The sequence below is a fragment of the Vidua chalybeata genome, chromosome 10, assembly GCF_026979565.1.
Source record: "Vidua chalybeata isolate OUT-0048 chromosome 10, bVidCha1 merged haplotype, whole genome shotgun sequence".
NCBI classification, from domain to species: domain Eukaryota; kingdom Metazoa; phylum Chordata; class Aves; order Passeriformes; family Viduidae; genus Vidua; species Vidua chalybeata.
In genome coordinates, this window is record NC_071539.1 from 22527455 (window position 1) to 22549624 (window position 22170).

The 22170-nt window shown below is 43.4% G+C and overlaps 1 protein-coding gene across 2 annotated transcripts in view; it reads right to left on the minus strand.

The window, feature by feature from the left end:
• HS6ST1 (heparan sulfate 6-O-sulfotransferase 1) overlaps positions 1 to 17284 on the minus strand; it is a 187978-nt gene extending 170694 nt beyond the window's left edge. The window contains exon 1 of one of the 2 annotated variants that reach the window (XM_053951605.1): positions 16490 to 17284. In XM_053951605.1, the coding sequence (XP_053807580.1) occupies positions 16490 to 17007 (518 nt within the window). In that variant the 5' untranslated portion in view covers positions 17008 to 17284. The remainder of the gene's footprint in view (positions 1 to 16489) is intronic. The other variant, XM_053951606.1, reaches the window with a different exon arrangement.
• Between the last annotated feature and the right edge of the window lie 4886 nt (positions 17285 to 22170).

Sequence of the window (22170 nt, forward strand, 5' to 3'; positions counted from 1 at the left end):
TGTGTGTGGTACCTGCCAAAGCTCCCCAAAACCTAAACCTCCCACATCTCTCTGCTCATGGAAACCAAAAGTTGGATGTGAGCTAGTCCAACCCAGAAAACAACCTGTCTGCACCCTACAAATGAACTGAATAACTGTGCACTCTCACTGGAGCCATGGCAGAAAGGCTGAAACCAGAAGAGGCTTGAAGGCAAATGGAGAATCTTGGCCAGCGAGTTAAGGCACGTTCCAGTGTCCTCTTTATGCCTTCCTTTTCTAGCAGGATGCACTGCATGCAGCACATAAACCCAAGCAGTGCTGCCATGCAAGGCCAGAGAAGGATTAACAACACCAAAAACTCTGTCCTGTTGCCACTGAAACCAACTGTGCTGAGCCACGTCTGCATGGACAGCCCAGTCTTTCTTCCTGTCAGACATGAGTCCTTTTTTGTCCACTCCAGGCTAGATCAGTAACACAAAGCATCTTCAGTGTGATACCTTATCCCCATTTCAGCTCTGAGCTCTCCCACTGCCACGAGAGCTCTCAGGAGACAGCTGCAAATGAAGACCTTTAGGAAGTGTACCTCTCCTGAGACTGTTACCCATGATTGAATTTCATTACTAAAGTGTTGAAACTAAATCCAGCCTTTTTTTCAGAAGTGGCTCAGAATCCTGTGACAGGTTCACTTAATTCCGTGGCTTTCAGAATGAATTCCATCTTTCTCAGATTGAGAGTTACTGAGGGCTGGCATCTACAATTCTTTTTTTCCTCCTGTAGAGGAACAGACATAAAGAGGTAAGGGATGGTAGCATCAAATAATTAAAAGGAAAAAAAAAAAAAAAACCAAACGGAACAATTGTAATTGCTCTCGTGAGGGAAAGAGAGTTAATGAATAGAGCCGTACCCCAAACAGCTCCTCCTTGAGACACCTTCCTTCTCCCAAGCAAAGAGAACTCTGATAAACTATAGGAAGAATCAAAACTACAAAACTACACAAATGCTGAGAAAGCTGAACTCCATATTTAAAGCCCAGACCCATGTTTATTTCTGGTACTAGCACTGTGTCTCTTTTTGCCTTCAAACACGAGTGGGAAAACTGCTCCTGTCTCCTGGGCTAGCTTACAATTCACTGTCTTTATAAAAACTTCTTCAGAGCTGTAGAGTGCCACTAAAAAGGAAAGGAAGAAAAAGAACACCCAGTACCTGCCCAAGGTACTGAAGTGATGGCCACTTGCTATCTCCAAAAGCCACATTTTAAACGCCAGGTTTCTCCTACATTCCACATTGTGGGCCTTTGAAACAACTTTTCTAACCTGAGTAAGTGGAACATTTTTGGGCCTTGTGTCCAAGGAGCACTGGGATGTAAGTTTGGTCCTTGAATGACAGAACTGCAGTGAGATGATTCATGGATGTCAGGATCACAGTTTGGACACTGCTCAGTGACACACTCTGTCCCTGTGTCCTGTTCTACCACCACTTCTCTATTTCCAAGGAGCAGAGGAGCACTCCGGCATGCCACAGAGGCTACCTGGAGAAATCAGAAACCATCAGTGGAAGTGTTAGAACATCACAAATGACATGGCCACCTGCATAGCTCAGTTCCTCCATTTCATTCTATCTTGCTCAAGTAAGGCTTCAAAAGAAATAGGGGTCTGCCTGGTGCCATATGGACATTTTAGAGAGAACATCTGTTACCCAAGAGCAGCACTGAAAATGCTGCCCAGGAGGATGAGAGCTTTTAGCACATTCAGCATTGATCCTGTGACCCTGGGGGTGACAGCTCCAGGTATCTCCTTACCTGACCTCAAAGCACTGGTCCCAGCTCCATCTCTAACCAGGCAGAGCACTTAAAAGAACCATCTGCATGCTAATTCTCCTGCTGCCCCTCTTGTGATGCCATCAGCTGTGTGCAGAACAGAGTGAAGAATGAACTGCTCAAAACTTGCCTGTAGCTTTTCCATACAGGCCTGGAGGTGTGATTTAAAAGCCAGGCTTAGAAGCACGTGAACTTTTTTACAGAGCTTAGAAGGAGCTTAAACAACCAAGCCTTTGTTTCAACTTGCATCATCAAGCAGAATGGAAAATAAGAAAGGACTATGTGACATGCAGGATAGTCCCAGTTAAATGACTTATAACTAGGAAGGGGGAAGAAAAGCCAATAACCAGAATGAATCAGTATAACCAGCTCCTCCTCTGAGCTCCCTCACTGCTATAAACAGCTGCTTAACTATTTTCTGGAGCAAGAGGCCAGTTTCTTAATTAAGAATAAGGTTCTGAGTTCCTGCTCACACCCAGTAACTGGGGTTGTTGGAAGGAAGGACTGTTTGTGCTTTATCCTGTGGGAAGCTGTTAACGCCCAGTTGTTTCCCCCACGTGTTCTCTCCTCACTGACCCCAGAGAAACCACTCCACATGAAAAAGAGTTTTTCTCAAGACAGGAATATTCCAGCAGTATGCATGATCCAGTAAATCCTGAAGCACCCAAGAACTTTAGAACTGACACCTTTGGAATTTGCTAGCACTGGTTCCTATCTATACTGTTTTGGGTGGTTTTTGCACATTTTACATGATGATTTTCAGACTAATTCAGCATGTCATGGTTCATACAGATAGAGCATCCAGCTTTAGTTTAATGCATCTATTTTAACTTGGTTTAGTTACCAAACATCCCAACATGAGCACAGATTCCCATGAAAAGGAGTGAAGTGCCACATAAATTCCTTGGTGTGCAAGTAATTCTACTTATTTCCATAAGAGAAAACTGTTCTCAGATCCTTTCTGCACTATGCAAGAGTCTTTAAATCTCACTTACCCACAATAGTAGAGCTGACAAATATAACTGTTCTTTTTGCTCTCATGAGCAGTTATTTCCAGATTTGGGATTGGCTGGGCTTCAATCCAGAAAAGAAAATTTTCACGACAATCCCCAAATAACTTCAGAAATTCAAAAGAACCAGGAACTATCCTAATTAGGAAAGGAGTCAATTCATCCTGCCTGGAGTATTTGGCAGACCAAGCATCCCACATCTCCAGAACGTTCAAAGAATCCATCCTTCAATTTCTGCAAGGTTTCCAGCTGAGTGATGCCCTGACAAGCAGTGCTCCATCATGGCTAACCACGATCCATGCAGCAGCCTGGACAGACTGTTGATCATCCAGCACATTTCACAAATTGCAGCTGCACCCCTCCTGCTGTGATTTATATTGTCATTACAGGCCAACTACACCTCAAGTGTTAAGTCATTCCCCTCCAACACCAGCTAGAGCACAAGAAGAAAATGCTCTCCCCAAGAAGGCGTTCTGACTGAAAGCCTGAGGGGAAAGTTAATTCCAAATGGAAGCAGTCATACTGTGGCCAGTCTGCAGAAAGATTTACTGCTGCATTTGTTTCAAGATATTTAGAAAACTGATTTAGAAGATCTTTACTCCCAGAGTCTGACTGAATGACAGGAAATCTCATGGTTACCTCAGTAACCAGGTTACACAGTCCAGTGCAAGCTCCCTCCCTCAGCAGATCCCCAGATTCCACCATGCTGTACAAGACTGCTTGTGGCAAGGCACAACCCACTGCTGTAAGCACATGGATGAGCACTCAACAAACACATTATTGTCACAGATTTGGTGTCCTGGCACGTGCCATGGTGAGCAATCGAGCCTTTGCCCCTGTGGGCATTTTTTAAAAATAAAAAGTACAAATAATTTGTATATTAATTAATAAATATATAATATATATTATTAATAAACAAATATATATTATTAATTATGAAATATATGATATACATTATTAATTAATGAATATAAATAATTAATGAACAACTTTATTAAAAATTGTGCTTTTATAAAAAGTACAAATAATATCCCATTCAGAATGGCACATGGATTACCAGTTACACTGCAGAGGAATTTGAAGAAACTGAGTATGTCCACATTCACATCCTGTGAATCTGTTCTCAAGAACAAAAGCCCTTACACAGCTTTGCCAGGCAATGGCTTTTCATCTGTGGTAAACTAAGACTGGGATACAAATATTTCCCCATTGCTTGTGCAGGCAACGTATTTCAAAAGAGCTCCAAGGTGACCCCAGTTAACAGACAATAAAAAATAAACTATTAATTAACTGTTGTTGAAGTACTTCAGGTCAGATGGCAAGCAACAGTCTCCCTGAGTGTGAAAATCAGGCAAAGCTCTCTGCTGGCCTTTCAGAGATGATACCTGGGCTATTCCCAAATACAGACTCACAGGCATGGCAAGGACCTTCCCTTTGTGCACAAAAGAGTTTGCTGCTGGTGCTGCTTCCTTCTCACACTTCTGTGCTGGCTCAGTCACAGGGGAGATGCTCCCTGAGCAGCTGTGGGGACAGAAGGTGGGAGCAGTGCCTGCTTCCCCCAGACTCCATGAGAGGAGCATCCCCTGCACTTGTGAACACAAAACCTGTGCTGAACGTGCCCAGCAGCCCTCACATGCAGGGATCACCTCACAGCTCAGCACCATGCAAGCTGGCTGTGCCAACAGCGTGCAGAACCCAGCTTTGGCACTGTCAAACAAACCTGAGACTTGCCTGGGCAAGCTGGGACAGACAGCCTGGCTAAGAACAGTCTCTGCTCACTTCCCTGAAGAACAAATTAACGTGGGCAGGCATCCAGCTTCTGTAATGCCCAGCTTCCACAGCCCTGGCGGGGCTTCTGCTGGGATGGAAATGGGATGGACCATTTCCTGTCTGCTTTCCAGCCAGTGGAATCAATCCTATTAAGCACAACTGTTTCCATCAGCCCATTTCAAACGTTCAGACAAAACAATTGCATTACTCCTGCTGACAGCTCCCCTTACACGCACTGTGGAAACACTTCAGCCAGCCAGGGGAATATTTCTTCCCAGGAACTGCTGTCTTAAGCAGGTTATCAGCTAGATAGAACTGCTCTGGCATAAGCACAGTCCAGAAAAACCCTCAGTAATGTTTCTGAGAAAGGGATGTCCAAGGAAGACCTGTGCCCCCCACACTGCTGATCACACAGGAGCCTGCTTCCCAAACTGAAGACCTGAAGTTCCTTCCCAAAGGAATGTGGAAAACTTCTGTATCACAGCCACCACAAGTTCACCCATTTCCAGGCACTAATCCTGATTTTGGAGACGTCCCTTGCTCTTTGATTGTGTTTTCAGGGTAAGACACCTCTCTTTTTCATGCACTGCTGTTCAGAGCAGCTGCTACGAGCAGCGTGTCACAGCATGGGAAACCTTCAGCACAGCTGAAGGCAAATCCACGACCTCTCCAGTCATCTCCAGGCAGCTAACACTAAGAAAAAACGCTGGAAAGTTACACAGAACTTGCCAAATTCTTCTTCTGAGGAGCTGTCTAAATCACAATAAAAAAATACATTCTTTGCAGATAGAAGCTAAAAGATCTATATCTGTTTTAGAAGTGAGGGAGGACAAATGTCTTTAAAGTTATCTAAGCTAGTTGTCTCACCAACTGTATTGATTCACACAAGACTTCTCAAGTATTTTTCTTGCATGCTGTAGTCCAATATTATTTCTTTAAAGAACTGCACACAGTTTTGGCAGCAAATCCCAAGGCAAAGGAATTAGGTGGAAAGAAAGGCAAGAAATTGAAACCATGTCTTCACTAAGTTTAAAGACTTTATGTCTATTTTTAAAAAAGCTTTACTGGTAACTAACAAACCATCTACAACCTGAAAATCCTAGTCCACACAAGTTATGTATGATTCCTTCTTATTTCCTTATTATCTCTTTTTTTTTTTCTTGTATCCCACATGTCAGATGCTCCTTTTACACCTGAAAGTTAACTACAGCTCCTCCTGCCACTGAATAACTCCCTGAAAATCCTTTTTTGGTGGGAGCCACATTAGACCTCATGACATGCAATCAAACCAGAGTTCACACAATTCAGACAATTGTGGCAGCTGGTTTTCAGTCCCTTCTTGGCACACCCAAGTCACACACAGGAGATCACCTGCAGCCAGCCCTGTGTTAATAAAAACAGTCAACGACAGGGTTATTCTTCAAATTCAAACTCATGTATCATTCAGTGATTTTTGTGTCACCATTTCAATATTTGGAGTGTCATTTTTTCTTAAAAACAGAAAATGAAGCTCATATAAACTGCTGGCACACTGTCTGCCTGGAGCCCGAGTGAATTCTGAACAGTCAGGGTTGAAAACTGGGAACTGTGAGGTGGAACTGCTGAAAATAGCAACTGGCTACTTTGAACTTTCTACAAGGTATGTGTTTGCTATGTATCACTGCCTCCATAAACAGGTGTCAGCTTCATCCAATTTAGCCAAAGTCATGGAAACAACCCCTTCTGAGTGGTGTTAGAAGGCAGTAGCATCTCACCAATAATATTTAAGTGTATTGACTGCATTAAATTTGACTGTCCAGATTAACAGTTGTTTCTGATGTTGGCACAGTTATATTTTGTATGACAAAATCTCTCTGACCTATTACCAAAGGGGCTCTTCAAAAATCAGAACAAAAAGAGCCCCCCCCCCCCGGAAAAATCTGGTAACTTATGACAGTGAGAAGGGTTAGGCAGTAAGAGATCTCTAAAGGGAAAGAGGATTTAATTTATCAAGCTCAGAAACATAGATTGAAGCAATCAAGATGATGACAACCTGAAAGAAAGTATGAGTTCAGAGAATAGAAAATAAAATTGCTCAGCTACTATAAAGAAATAACACACTGCTCAGAAAAAAGCCCATTTGCAAAGTACAAGAAAAAGAGCAGGATTAAATGCTGGGCCCAAATAATGGCTTCAATAATGAAGGGCAATATTGAGTCATTAGCATTCAGTGTAATATTACATTTCAAAATCAAAGCCACCGACAGCAGCAGTCAGAGACATGATATGTGTAACACAAGCTGGTTGTTAAAAATACAGGACCTCACCACACTGCCTTTGGCCAGGTCTAAGGCTCCACTGGGGTCAGGTTATACACACATAGAAAGATGGTGTCATTTTTAAACACATTTGTGAACACAGCCAAATAAACCAAAGAAAAATTCAGTGGGGAAAAAAAATACTTCAGATGATTTATTTTGGATATGGTGCAAATAATCACACCAGCCAGAGGAGTACAACCGATGAGGGAATCTTCTCTCAGGTGCTCAGAACAAGAAGTTCCAGTTTTGCCCTCCTGGAGGAGATGCCAAGGCACTTCCTTACGTGAAAGGGCTCCTTTTGCATTTGTGTATCTCTTTTCTGTGCAGTACACCACGGATGAAGTATTCCCCTTAATGGGGGGTTTAATCTAAATGACCCCTCCTGCACTCTCTTCAGCAGCCAGAATAAATCTGTTCCATCTTCCTCCTTGCACAGCTACCCACATCACATCTGTCTTTTCTCTTTCAAAGGCCTAAAAAAAGGCACAGGTGGCAAGAGAAGAGAAAGAGGAAGAGAACAGAAGAAGGTAATCCTGTCTTTTGTGATTTAAGTCATGTTAACAGAAGGGAGGGTTTAATGCTTATGGCTATACTCAGCGATTCCTGCTCTGCTTGTACTTTTGTCTATCTCCACCAGGAAAGCAAAACCTGTCAGGAAATTGGTGAGTCAGCATGCTGCTGCTGTTTGTCTTAGCTGTGAGGCATTGATTTTTTTCCCTGATGCTTTGATATAGGGTCACAGGTATCTGAAACAAAATCTTTACTGAGAGCAAGGGGGTCATGGCAGCAAGAGCTGTTAGTTTAAACAAAAAAAGTCAATTCTGTTTTTACAGTATTTGCTTGGATGTTTAAATTGAGACAGTTGTGAGAAAAAAATACAAGCCACACTTTTCTATTAAAAAAAATAAAAGAATGACTGGTGCAATGCTTTTCATAAAATCTTCCAAAAGTCACTGAATATTTCACTGTTATCAGGTTTCTTATATGTGTGTATAATTAGCACTAGAACTAAGGCTAACATGTAGAGTAACTCCAATATATGGAAGAAGTAGGCACTTTAAGATCTTTAGCACTTGTCCAGAAACAAGGTCCCTTTCAATGTATCTGAAATTAGTGGAAAGTCACCATACATTTTCAAACTCTAAGCTATTTGGCAGAGAAATCTCAAATAATCTTGTTAGTACTTGAAGGTTAACATTAAGCAAAAGGAAATTTGGTCTGTTTTAAAAACAAAAATGCAAAGGCTGCTTAGGAAGCTCTGAGGTTTTCCCCCCATGTAGATCCATACAAGTGATCACAGTATTTCAATCTGCAGTGAGGTGTAATCAAAGAATCTCTGCTGAATAGGATGGAGATTAGTTATGAAATAAAACACAGAGTCAGACCATAAAAAGTTAATTGCAAATAACTGTTTTCTTGTTTAAACTGGCAGGAAATTCTGAAATATCTCCTCTAGAAAAACATAGGTGAGCTACAATGTAGAATTTACCACTAAAAGGCTGAAAGGAAGGGAAAAACAGCCAAGCAGTAACAGCAAGTGAAGAAACCAAAGTGACTGGGCAGCAAAGTCTGTACACTAACATGAAAGTCTGAGATTTATGGCCAGAGCCAGCTTTAAGACACCCTGAAAAGTCTTTAGGTTGAAATGAAGGCACAGACCTGAAGTCTGAAATTAATATAACACCAGGTGCCATTTACTATACATTTTTAAGAGGCTTTGAGATACACAGGTGAAAGAATGATATAATTAGTACTGCTAAGATATAATTAGTACTGATAAAAAGTTCAAGTTACAGCTAAAGGTGGATAACAGGACCTTCTCAACCCTTTCTGGACACACCACTGAGAAAGAGATGCCCCAGAATATCTCATATCCTTAACCTTATTCAGCAGTTTGTAGGGATGAAACACATCCAGTGTTGGTTTTCTTAGTTCTTATAGAGACAAGGTAACAGAGGTATTTTAAAACATTTTATTCCATTATCAGTCTCGATGAAGAGTGAGACCTAAGAGATGTAAAATTCAATGCCATACTATCAGAAGCTAACTTATTTCTATACTGTACTATTTCTAAACTATAAGAAAACTTATTTCTTGGTTACAATACTTTATAAATGTTTTTCAACTTATTAGCTTTTCCTGCACAATCCTACTATTATTTTACAAATCCATTTCTCACAATCCAGAATAGAGTCTTGTACTTCTGTACTACCAAGCACAGGAATGACACAGATTGACACAATTTAATAAACGCAGAAATTTAGCTAAACCCTATTAAGCATACGTTGTGCTTTTCATCTGATGAGCTCTCCCTGAACCTGGACCTTTCCTGAAAACCCTTTTGCCACCCCCAGGAGATGCCAGGCTCCAGCAGACAAGCACAGGGAAACAGCTCCTCCTTTGGCAGCAGCACAGGACTGTGTGAAGCACCCTCTTCAGCTCTCACACCTGACATGTACAGTGCAGGCTGTTTAAGGCTCTTGGTGCCTTTGTGGCAATCATCTCCAAAGGACTCTTCAGAGACATTCTCAAGTCTGCATTTCCTGCAGAGTTCTCTGTTACGGAAACAGAAGGGGGAACAGAACTACATCAAACAGCGATTACAGAAGCTGTGTCGCCTCAAGTGGGTTTATTTTCCTCATCATTCTATTTCAATTCCTTTACAACAAGCAGAGGCTGGGGTTTTTTTTTGGTTGGTTATTTTTTTTTTGCTTGTTTGTTTGCTTTTAAGGTCAATCATTGGCAAAACAAGCAAATTTCTAATGGGCTACTTCAGCTCTGTGTTCTTCCTGTACTTTGTTTATTCTCCAAACATAGTAACATCTCAGTTTATGAAAGTCTTTGCTTCTGATATATAAGTATACATATACTTCTGTCCACATCAAGCAAAATTTCATCAAAAAATCTTCACTTGGTAGCTATCACAGTTGTGATTATTAGGAATTAAAGACCATGCTTCATCTTTGCTTGACAAAACACAATTTCAGGCAATAACAGAGAAGTCTTCTCTGTTGTAGTACTTTGTGGAAATAAAAGCATAAACAAAGCTTTGTGGAGTTAGACTGTATCACTCTGGCTTTCTAAAGCAAGCACAATCCCAAGTGTTCACTGACAAAATATTACCTATTTAAAGCATTGCTACCACAAATTTGGTAAAATTGCTTCCAAATAGTTGGAAGTTTAAAATAAAGAGAGATAAACCAGAGATTTTGGTTCTTTGACTAGCTGAAGGCAGCTGTCCATGCTGCTTTCCCATTTCCCAAGATTTACAAAAGCCATAATCTGTACAAGACAGCAGGATGTATAGAAGGGAGACTCTGAATGGATGTCATAGGTTTGATTAGACAGGTATTGCTAAGCAAATTTAAAATCAGGTGTGTTCTCTCATTACAGTCACTCTTTGCTTCCAGGTCAAAGTCACTCAAAGAGCACAGCCACAACCCCTCTTGATTAGCTTTATCTTGATTTTTCTGGAGCTCTGCTATTCCTTGCTGTTAATAACATCTGGGGTAGGAACATCCTGGCAAGGAGTCATCCAGAAGTGTGGGCATTGTGGACAAACGTGACTCAGGTAAGACACATCAATCTCTCGTATGAAACGAACTCACAAGGAAGTTTTCTTAAACAACTCCAGCCCTGCAGCTCCTGAACTCCTTTCCAGTAAACGGGTCCCAGGTGAGACTCCTCCAGTTTCTGCAACAGGCAGACAAAAGCTTCTGCTTGACTGCTGGACAAGCCCATTAACCCCACAAATCAAGGAGGGAAGGGGCCACCAGAGGAGGCTGATCTCCTCCTTCCTAGAAGGAGCAGAGGCCCAGGGAGAGGGCAGCATTGCAATGATCTCCAGCTGTAACTTCATCTTCTCTAGCAGTGCTTTCTCCAGGGGTAACACGACCTCATCCAGCTCACGTTCTTGTTTCCAACTAAAGATATCCAACCCCAGCCTCCTGCAGGGAAGAGTCCTCACCACACTCCCCTCCCCAGTCACACCAGGTAATTCTGCAGCTGTTCTACCAGGCAACATCAAATTTTTCATGCTATTTTTCACCTAAAGCTCCTACAGCACTAATGAAATCCAAATTCCTTCCATCACAGATTTCTTCCTCTGAAGCATAAAGGTGACACAATGGATCATATTGGTTTGTTATTCCTTGGTGAGTGTTCTCCATCTCACACTGACAAACCAGGACCCTTCAGCAGAGCCCTGAAAACTGGGCTTGGCGTTGCTGTGGCCAAGAAGTGGCACACAAAATGTTACAAACTCTAATAGCTAAGCAATTAACCTCAAAAGTGTTTGCCTGCACTAGCATGCTGGAACCCATGTGCATCTACAGAGGACCAGTCCTTAATGACTCTCCTACTGGGAGTATCTAGCAAACCATCCAGTTCAGTTATTAGTAAGACTCAAGCCAGCTCTTCTAAAGAAATTATTTCAAAATTGTTAAAAAAAAAAAAAAAAAAAAAAAGGAAAAAAAAAATGAGAAAACAGAAAAAAAAAAAGGAAGAGGTGATTATCCAAGTGTTTACTCTGAATACTGTACACTTTAATTTGTAGAGCAGGAAATGATAACCAGAAAAAGGCAAAATCTGAGGTCTAGGCAAAGAGTATTTGCAAACTTTTTAGCAAGAAAAACAAAGTTACTATGTTATGATGCAACTTTTGTTTAAAGATTAATGAAAACCAGCCAAATGTCTCATTTTGAAAAATCAGGTCAGTACAAATACACACACATCCTTTTGCTTTGTCAACAACAGCAACTAAACCCCAGTAAGAGGAATTAAACCAGGCATACCAGCCAAAAGTCTCAAGCTTAGATAAATGCAGTACCCCAAACCTAAGGCAGCTATTTGAAGAGTTCCAATTTTTTGGTAACTGTCAAATTTAAGGATTTTCACTACAAAACTACCTGGCCCTTTGGAATTGTTTGGCTGCAAAAGACCAGCCTGGCTTTGTGGGTGAGCACAACCAGGTGCAGAAAGTTTCCTATCAGACTAGGAGGATTTAAAATACTCCACGTGCCAGAGGTTTGAGAAATGAACCAGGCTACTGAAAATAGCTTTATATTGATATTTCTCCACTGGTCTTTATGATAAACAAGTCTGAGTTGAACTGGTGAGTGGAAAAAAATGCCCCTTGCTCCCTGCAGACAGGTATTACTCAACACCCAACACACACAGATCCTAAAAGAATGACAAACCCAAGCTTTTAAAAAGTGCTAATATTATAAAAATTATTTGGCAAAGCGTTTCATTCTTGAACAGTTGGTTTCTTGACAACGTGTTTCTGCAGCTCACAAGCACACATATAATAAAAACCTCATCAAGAACAGATCCCTGCAACGGGACAGATATGTAGCTGGAAGCTGTGAAAGTTCACACTTCAGAAAAAACAAACTAACAAACTGCTGAGCCCTGTTAATTGTTTCTTAAAAAAAACCACCCCAACCCAAAACATAAGCTGTAAATAGCTAATCAGAGAGATTCTTGACTGATCTGCATAACAGCAAGTTTTACTAACCTGCCATGGATTTCTTACATAAAAGTATGTGGATTACAATTTTTTTCCTTTCTACACATATGAAAACTTGAGAAAAAATACTGAAATCAGAAGCACGCACACATTTCAGTTATTTTTGTCCACAGAAACCAAACTCCTATGACAGACTAGCACAGAAACCCATACAGAAAGCCAAGGCTAAGCTCATGTCTTGAGGCAGCTCATTAAAAAAAATAATAAATTAAAAAATCTACACAGTGCTAAGAAGTATGTGTGTCCAACACTCTACCAGCTCCATGGGTTCTCCCCAGCAACAGGGAGCTTCCAGAAATGCAGTTTTAAAGGAGCTGTATGCCTTGAATCCTTTCCGCGGGAACAATGCAGCTCCAGGAAAACGCCAGCTTCGATGCTCTTGTTCTCACTAGGCAGCAGAAACCAGCAGGACAGCAACAAAGCCTGGGATATCTGGGGTTTATTCAGGGTTTTCTTTGGGAACAGGCAGGAGGGGAAAAACACAGAATTCCTTTGGTGTAATATATTTTGTTTTATTGCTTCTGCAGCACATTAGAGTTGAGTTCACGGATGACGTGAACTCCAAGTACAAGTTCAGAACACCCAGGGCTGTGCTCCTGTGTTGGGAGCAAACAAGGCACTGGTGGGTCAGCTGACAGATTTTTCTAATTCTGGAAGCTAAATTAAAGAAACGAGTTTGGTATTTTTTCTTTTCAGAATCAACTGAAGACATTTGATCTCTGAAGTTTTCAGTGAAACAAATTGGAGGGAGCAGTTCACACTTCCAGCTTGCACCATCAGCATGGTGACTCAAGGCACACATCTTAATTTTGCTTCTTTTTAAAAAAAGTCTTTTGCAACTGTTATTTATGCCCAACAGCACAAAGAATAACGAGGCCTCCATTCCCCAAATCTTGGAATTTGCCCTCTGCTAAAGCCATGAGAGAACTGCAGCTAAGTGCCTTAACTGATAAGCACAGCCAAATCCAGAGTTCCTTGGAGTCCCAAGTTTTACAACCCCCAAACAAATCAATCTTTCTTTCACTGGCTGTGTATAAAACATAACATTTGCTTCAAGAAGTCCAGAAGCCTTTTGAATACAAAACACGAAAGTCACCAGAAGGGGGTGGGAAAGGGGTGAAAACCAGTACTTTTTTGGTGTGCTGACCCATTAGAGCTAACACACCCATCCCTGACACTGCATCAATGCAGAAAAAAAGAAAGAAAGAAAGAGAGAAAAAAATGCAGCCTTTGGCAATCTAGGGCTCCTAATCATTACGTCTGACACAGAACAACTGAACAATGAAGAAAGTTGAATTGCATTGCAAATTTATGTTCCATGCCCAGGTTATGGAATGCAGTGCAATAGGGCACTGGGCAGCAACAAAACTGCATTCCTTACAGAGGGAACAGCTTGAACCTCATGATTTGTGCATGTGGGCAATACTGAGTGACCTTCATGCTTTCCAGCATTCACTAGAAGGCAGATTTATTTGTAATCACAAGTCAGCTGTTTTGTTTTTGGGGACAAACATATATTTGGAAGAGCCAAGGTTTAAACTTTGTATTAAGCAGCAAATGCAGAAGCCAATACATTAGCTTTAAAAGCTGAATTTGAAGACTACACTCCAACATCCAGATTGGATAATATTAGAATCTGAGAGAATGGTTGTTTGCTGCTCCTTTTTCTGTTTCCTTTGAGAGAGATATTTTCATACTTCAGTTCCATTAGAAAGCAGGAGTCTCTCTAGCATATACCTTATCTAAAAAGATGTCCCGTTTCAACATAAGAGATCCAACACTCACAATGGACAAATAAAGTGATATTGCTCTTACTGTAATGGACATAATACAAGACTATCTGTATTTTAACAAAGAAAACCCATCACATTTTTATTTTAAACAAGCACTGCCTGTCTCTTATTTGCAATTTTCTTAGGCATGAAATAAACCACGTTTTGGATAAGGTGCCAACTGAACTGGACTGCAGTACAACAGATTCTAGGACAGTATTATTAAAATAGCCAGCAGCTGGTTGCACTAAAACCATCCCCAGGATACAGTGATGAGTAAATTCTGGGTTTTGTTTAACAGAACAAGGTGATAAACCATAGATTAGCTAAAGCTTCCGCATCATAGTCCTTGAACTCCTGGAAAGGAAGTTCTAACTTAGATTTAAAGGAAGTCGAGAGACAACATTGGGCACAACTATTTCTTGATATGCACAAACATGAAGGAATGGGACAGGATTAATCATTTTTCCTGCACATCCAAAAATCAAGACAATTAAGAAGCATGTAGAAGCATACAGTTCCTGATGTTCCAAAGCAAATGGCAAGGAAAATCTTACTTACAAGCATGTGAGATAAAGCAACAGACTTTTGATTCTCAACTTCCTACGAGTTGCTGTAAGGAATTTAATTGCTACCTCACAACCTTTCTCAGGTACCTGTACAAAAAAACCCACCTGCTGAATAGAAGAAAGTTGAATACCGAACACGTAACAAATTTTCATACAAAACTGCCAATGGAAGCACACAAGGCTCTGAGACAATTCATAAACCCACACAGGTCTTTATATAAGGTTAATGGTTTGCTAGCCAAGTGCCAAGGTTCACAAAACGGGTAATTTTTGTTTCTTTTTTTAAATCAAGTTTGAACTTTGTGCATTTTTCCTAACCACACTTCACGAAAATCTCAGCAGCAACCTAGATGGGCAGAAGATATTTTACTCAGAGGTGCTCTCAAACACCTTATTAATACGAGAGCACAGGAAAGCCTCAGCCCTTCAGCTATGTACTTCAGTTTGCTGATGCTGGGTCAGGCAGCACGACAGCAGTCTGAGCATACTTGGATGACTAACACTGAAACGGGCTGAAAACAGCAGCAATCATGACAGAGACAATAAAGAACCCCAGCAATCGCACACAGCTCCAAGGAAAGAAATATCATTAAGAATTGCTTTTAAAAAACGCAGGGAAAACACAGTTATGATGCCCCAACGTGCTTTCTTAAAGGCCATTTTTCATTAATGGGATTATAATGTATGATACTAACAACACACCTATAAATAAAGTATATGGCATAAGGAAATATGAGCATAAAATCTTGAATGAAACTTTAAGGTAAACAGACTACAAAGTGTTGTAATACAATGACTAAGGAACGCGCATAGTGCTAAAAAACAGTGATAATTTTAAAAACTGTCTTGTGAAATGAAAGACAGCAGCTAAAATTGAGCTAAAATAATACCATCTTTTGGAGATCTTAATATACACCACTGTCTTCACTACAGTGCTTCAAACAGAAAATTCCTCTGAAGCTGATAATTCATGAAGAGACCAAGGCAGAGGAATGATGGGCTAACAGCAGAAATACACTGGGTGTTCCACACCGGTGCACCGAGGGGTGCTTTAGGATGGCTCTCCCCCTTCTCCTGGGGCTCATAGGAAGAACACTCAAGCACTCAAGGAACACGTATAAGGTAGCTGCTTTCCCCAAAAGTGATCACTTCAGGTCTCCCATGGAAATCAACAGCAAGGAACATAAAAAGGGGGTTTAAGGAGTGTTTTCTGCAATGTGCAAAAAGCGGTGTGCAGACTGGGGGGAGTAAACGGAGGAGGGGAGCATGAGCACTGGTGGGCTCGTGTGCCTCTCCTCGGCTGCACCGGAGAACAATTTCAGCTGGAGGAACAGGGTTAGGGCAAAGCTGGTTACAAAGACAAGCTTGAGACTAAGGGTGGGGTATAAACGGCTCTTAAAAGGTGACAAGTGATGTCTGAGATAAAAGCTAAATGTTTAAAAGAGAGGGCAAACAGCACAAAGACGCGCTCGGTAAAGGTGCTCAGAGGCTGCCAGAGCAGACCATGGGCTCGAGGGTGCAGCGTGCGAGGTGCGTGGGAGGCAAAGAGCAGGAAATTTGCAGGAGGAAGGCGCAGGGCACAGCCTGGAGGACGGGAGGGGAGGACAGGTGAAGCAGCCGAGGGAAGGCTCGGGGCAGGTTGAGGCAGAGCACGCCGGCAGCGCATGGCGGGGGGCTCGGCAGGGAGGCGGCCGGAGCGAGGGGCAGCACGGCGGGCAGGGCACGGCCGGGGCACGGACCTACCTGGGCGTCTTGGCCGCGGCGCTCTCCCGGCGGTCCAGCACCCCGGGCACGCAGTTGGTGAGCTCGGTCCAGTCGGCGTGCAGCCCGCAGCTCCAGCCCGTGGAGAAGCGCGAGAAGAGCCAGGTCTCCCTGCGGTTGGGCCGGTAGCAGGTGCACTTCTTCTGCCCGGGCCGGCAGTCGCACGGCACCTCCAGCCGCACGTTCTGCACCAGGTGGCGGCCGAAGGTGGTGCCGCCGGTCTTCTGGATGTGCAGAAAGACGATCACGTCCTCGCCCTTCATGTCGAACGCGAGCTCCCGCTCCAGCTCCCGCACGGGGAAGTAATACTTCTTCACGTAGTGCGGGTCCGGCGTGGGAAAGAGGTCCAGCTCCTCCGAGTAGGAGCGGCCGCTGGGGGAACCCAGGCTCAGCCCCGGCCCCACGTACTGGTACAGGATAAGCATGAAGCACACCGAGACGGCCACGATCAGCAAGAACTTGCTGGTCCTCTCAACCATGGTCCTTCCCGCACGCTTCATGTGTCACCATCTCCCGGGGCTGCCGGCGCTGGGCAGACTGCGGCGGTGCCGGGGGGTGGGCGGCGGAGCTTCGGCGTCTGTGCCAGCCGCCTCCCCCCGCTGCTCCCCGGGGCAGAGCCTTCCCCGGGGCCGCTCCCTGGGTCGCCTCGGCTCGCCGCCGTCCCCGCCCGCCCCGCCGCGGGCAGCGCCGGGAGCGGGGCAGGGGCAGCCCGCAGCCAGCCGCTCCGGAGGCGCCGCGGCACAGCGGCAAACTTGGGAGAGAGAGAGAGAGGGAGAGGGAGAGAGAGAGGGGGGCAGGAGGGGGGCGGAGAGGCACCAAAAGGCAAGAACCAGCCTCCTCCCGCCCTCCCTTCCCCGCGCTTCAGGAAGCCACCCCCATTCCGGCGCTGCCTCCGCCGTGCCCCGGCCCCCGCGGCACCGGCGCGGCTGTGCCCGCCCCCGCCGCCGGCTGTGCCCGGCTCGGCTCGGCTCGGCTCGGCTCGGCCGGGCCGGCAGCGAGCGCTTCCTGGCCGCGCCGCCCCGCCCGGCATGCACAGCGCCGCCCGCGCCGCCCCGCGCCCGCGGCCACGGCCACGCTCCCACCGGCGGCGGCCCCGCCCGAGCCCGCTCCGCTCCCGGCCCCGCTCCGGCCACCGCTCCCCCGCCGAAATCCCCACCGCTGCGGACCTAGGTGGGCTGCGAGCCGGCTGCGCCTCCCCGAAGCACTCGGCTCTTAGCGCTTCCTCTATGTGCCGCCTTAAAATTAATCCCGAGAAGCGGAGCTCGGCGCTCCTCGGGGGCTAGGTTTCTGCTCCCGCTTTGAGGCAATTGGCGTGGGAATAGGAGTGGGTCTTGCCGCGGGTCTGCTCCCGCTGCGGCCGCCACATGGGCCACCGCAAGCCTCCGGTTGCGATGTCGCAGCTGGATGGAAGAGGAAAATGCTCCGGCCACACACAGGGTGATGATGGCTGTGAGCTGGAAGAAGCCTGGGCACACCGTCAGCCATAGAATGTGTGAATAATAATAATGATAATGATAATGATAATAATAATAATAATAGGTGAAGCTGATTCAAAAATCGTCAGGGGTGTTATTTATAGCAAACTTTCCCAGCGAAGTGCTTTGTGCTGCTCAGTCAGGCGGACTCCATCCAGCACCGGGGCTGCTGCAGAGTTGGTTTGTCATCCTGAGTCCCCCAAAACGAAGCAAAGCCTTGAGAACGCCAGGAAGTGCCCGGCACGGAGCCGGCTTAGAGCGATCTCCTCTGCAGGGCAGCACTTGGCAGGGGAAGATGTTGCTGCGGGGGTCGGTGCGGTCCGGACCCGCAGAGCCCGGCCGGTGTGCCCGGAGCCGGGCATCCCTTACCGGAGCAGCGAAGGGCAAGGCAGGACCCGCGGCCTCAAAGGCAGGTGGGGGTCACTGCCACCAAGTGTCCAGAGAACCCCTGGAAACACCATTTAGTGCCTCTCTGAATGTAAACGGAGGATGAAGCATGGCCCCCTGTCAAAGAGGGAGGTTAAAATGTCGTGGCAGTCATGCTGCCACCTCATCGAGACCCGAGTTATTGTCTGTGCAGAATAAATTATACGGGCAATTGTTAATTTCTAGCCAAAAAAAAAAAAAAAAAAAAAAAGGTCTAACTGAAGTGCCCTGTTCTCCTGTCGTTACTGCTGTTGGAGAAAGTTTCCTTAAATTTCTGGTCCTTTTTCAAAATAGAAGTTACAATTAGATTTTAGTGCTCCAGCAACTGAAATATTCCATCCGGTTACATTTTTAAAATGCAAGTTTTAGGTTACAATTTAATCCAAATCAGGTTACATTTTAATCCAAATGCTTTATGTAAATGTAAAGGAATTCATGCCGATGGGTGATTGTTAAACACTGGGTCAAATTTATAATGGCCAAGGAGGAAATGAGATCCTGGATTTTCATTTGAACACCCTGACAGATAAATCTGCTACATTTTGAGATGGCTGCGTTACTCACAAGTTATGGAGCCCCAGTGAGTTATGCAGTTCTTCCCAAACAAGTAACAATAAAATGTTTATAGCGCCCAAAAGCATCGTATGTTGTGTTCAAACCATTCATTCTGTTTGATATTTTCCTCTTAAAAGTCTGCTTCTGAGTCTCCTCTTCTCATGTAGGTTAGTTGCTCCAGAAACAATGATGTCATTCTTATGCACAGAGTTCAGATACACTGAGAAGCAGAGCACAAACCTAATTTACAGGTTTTGAAATTTATATTATGATTTGGGAAATACACCTATGTAAACATGATGTTTACATACGTCGTTGCACTGTGCATTGCAGCATAAAAAAAACAGAGCAGATTTTTTGATTGCAATGCGTTTGCCTACAGTTCTAAACATGTAAGAATTTAGAAATGCCAGAACTGTGGAGAAATCAGCCATTAAATTACTTCCAGTTACATGAGCAATTGTTAATGAATTGTTTTAAACTCTTAACATATAAAATATTTTGCCCTTTTCATTAGTTATAAAGATGGAGATATTTCGTTATAGATTTATATTTGTGGTAAATATAGTGCCTGTTAGTTTGTGAAAGATCTTACTAAAATTTAATCCATATAAGATAAACAGACCACAATGGAAAATGCAGAGCTATGGCTGAAAATGTGCTGTTTTCTTTACTGCAGCACCTTCATCTAAAAGTGGGAGGTTGGGGAACGTGCTGGAAGCGTAGGGAAGGCCTGTACCCATCTGATTTTACACTTAGACAATTACTAATGCTTTTATTTTTATGAAGTGCTTTGGAATCCTTCCCTGATAATTCTATATGCTGCTCTGAAATGTTGGTATTTTAAAGGTTCTTACAGGTGTGACTCACCTAAAATGATCGCTTAAGGAAATACTTAATCTCTACTTATATTCAAAATTCCACTGAAGACAACGGTAGAATAGTTTTTCACTGCATGGGGAGTTAAACATCAGGTACCACATCCGTGCTAATTTAGATTAGCAGAATTTAGAGAAGATCCAAATAAAGTTAGAATAAGAAGATTGACACTTTCCCTGGCTCCTGCATTGAAAACAACAATGTAAAGAGGTGAGAAATCTGACAAATGCAAGTTGTTCCTGCTGCCCCCTGTTATGTACTGTACCTGCCTGTTTATCCTCCGAGTTCACCTCCACCATGAATTTAGCCATTGTCCATCTTTCCAAGCTGAATCTTCCACTCTCAGGCCAGACCTCCCCAGGCTTTCCTAATCTTATCTGGAATTCACCTCCCTAGTTCTGACTAGCTCCTGAGGCAAAGCCCATTTTCCTGTGAAGCAGTGAGACTGACAATCTGCAATAATTGCAATGCCTAAAATCGAAATTTTTACACAAAAAGAATTTTTTTTGGGGGGAAAGTTGTTTTTTTATCTCTAACCTGTGGACTAGAGGAGCTGCATTTCAGATTTTCTCTCCACATTCTCCTAGGCAAATGCAAACAGAAGACCCCCCCATGGCCCTCTGAAAAAGTTCCCTGTCATTTTAGTGTCCATCTAATCCATTGCATCCTTCCACTCCAGAACTGTGCCACACTGAGCAGATCCCTCTTAGACAAGCAAACTGAAATATTATGATTGATGCTTTTGTAGGAATCCAGTTGATCTTGGAGGATAACCTGCATTGATTTTCAGTGATTTTCACATGACTGAGTTCCTTCAGGTAGATTTGAAAGGTGTTTTTGTACACACTAACCTGTGTCTGTGAAGGAACTGACTTTGAATTCTCACTACAAAATAATTCAGACTGAGGTCAGGCTTAGGTAACTAGCTAAGTTACCTAAGCTTGGTCTACACTCAGCCCTTTTCCTGGCTTTCCTAGCTATGTAAACCAGCACTCATGATTTATTCATGGTAAAACCTTGCTAGGAGTCAGGTACAAGGATTAGAGATCTTCTTAGAGATAAGGATAAATAGACACAAATTTTGAACAGGCAGTTGAAAAGTATTTTATCATTGCTTGCTGCTGGCTGTAGGATGCCTAAATATTTATGTTAAATCTACTAAAATATTCTAATCCAATAAAATATTTAAATGTGAGTTAACACTGAGGGGAGGACAAACTCGGGTATCATCAGAGTATGGCTTTTCACAGGAAACCTGCCATGAGAAAACAACAGTGAAAAATGTGTGAACCACACACCACCTCTGCCACCAAAACCTCAATGAAATACTCATCTCAAAGCTTAATAAATAAATAGTGGCTTTAATAGGCAAGGGAAGTCTAAAGGCTTCTTGACTCAGAAGATACAATAGTTTCCTGTGAACTAGTATAACTTAGTTAATCAAAACATTTCAAAAATCTTCTTTTAACACTTGCAAACCCTAAGAAATACCTCAAGAAATGCCTTACCCTGAAATAAAGTTCTACTACTCACTCTTAAGAAAAAAAAAAAAGTGTGTGTTTACTTTGTTTCTGGAGTATAAACTCCACATTAGCCCAAAGAGGTTGAAACAAACCACTTGTAACCTCAATTCAGCTGTTTGGGTTTACAACCTAGTTCCTTTAGGAAGAGTGGGCATGTGATACTCATTTGCTTTGCTGATGTATGTGCACAATATCCTGAGTGAATGCTGAGGGGTCACGAATCACAGACCACAGCCCTTCACCTGTAATATCAACATTCATATACATTCATATACAATATAACATTCATATACAATATAACATTCATATACAGCAAAGTGGAGAACTCTTGGTTTTCTGATATAAACTGGTTTTGCTTGTCCACTGCTGCTGCAGCATCAGTGGCTGTTATTAGCCCTGCACATTTGCACAGAGTGGCAGCACTCACACATCATTTTCCTGTGATGCTTGTACTCCTAGCTGGAAACCTGTAGCAGTTTGTAAACTGTAACGTAAATACTCCACTGCCAGGCTGGTCACAACCCCACAGAGATCTCACAGCCAGCGAGGTGATCACTGATCCCTGAGCACAGCATGGCTCCACTTAATTAAGAGAAGAAGGTATTGAATGATGCCAAAATCTGTTAGACTCAGCAATCCTGCTTCTGATTTCAGGCTCTTGCACTGCTTTTGGGGACCATGGGAAAGTTCTCCTGTTTGAAAGGTACCAAAGACAGTCTTAGAAACCCTGGCAGAAACCAAAACAGTGAAGGCAGTGACAGTTGTCCTAAATGAAGGAAAGTGTAACTTCATCAGCTACAGAGGT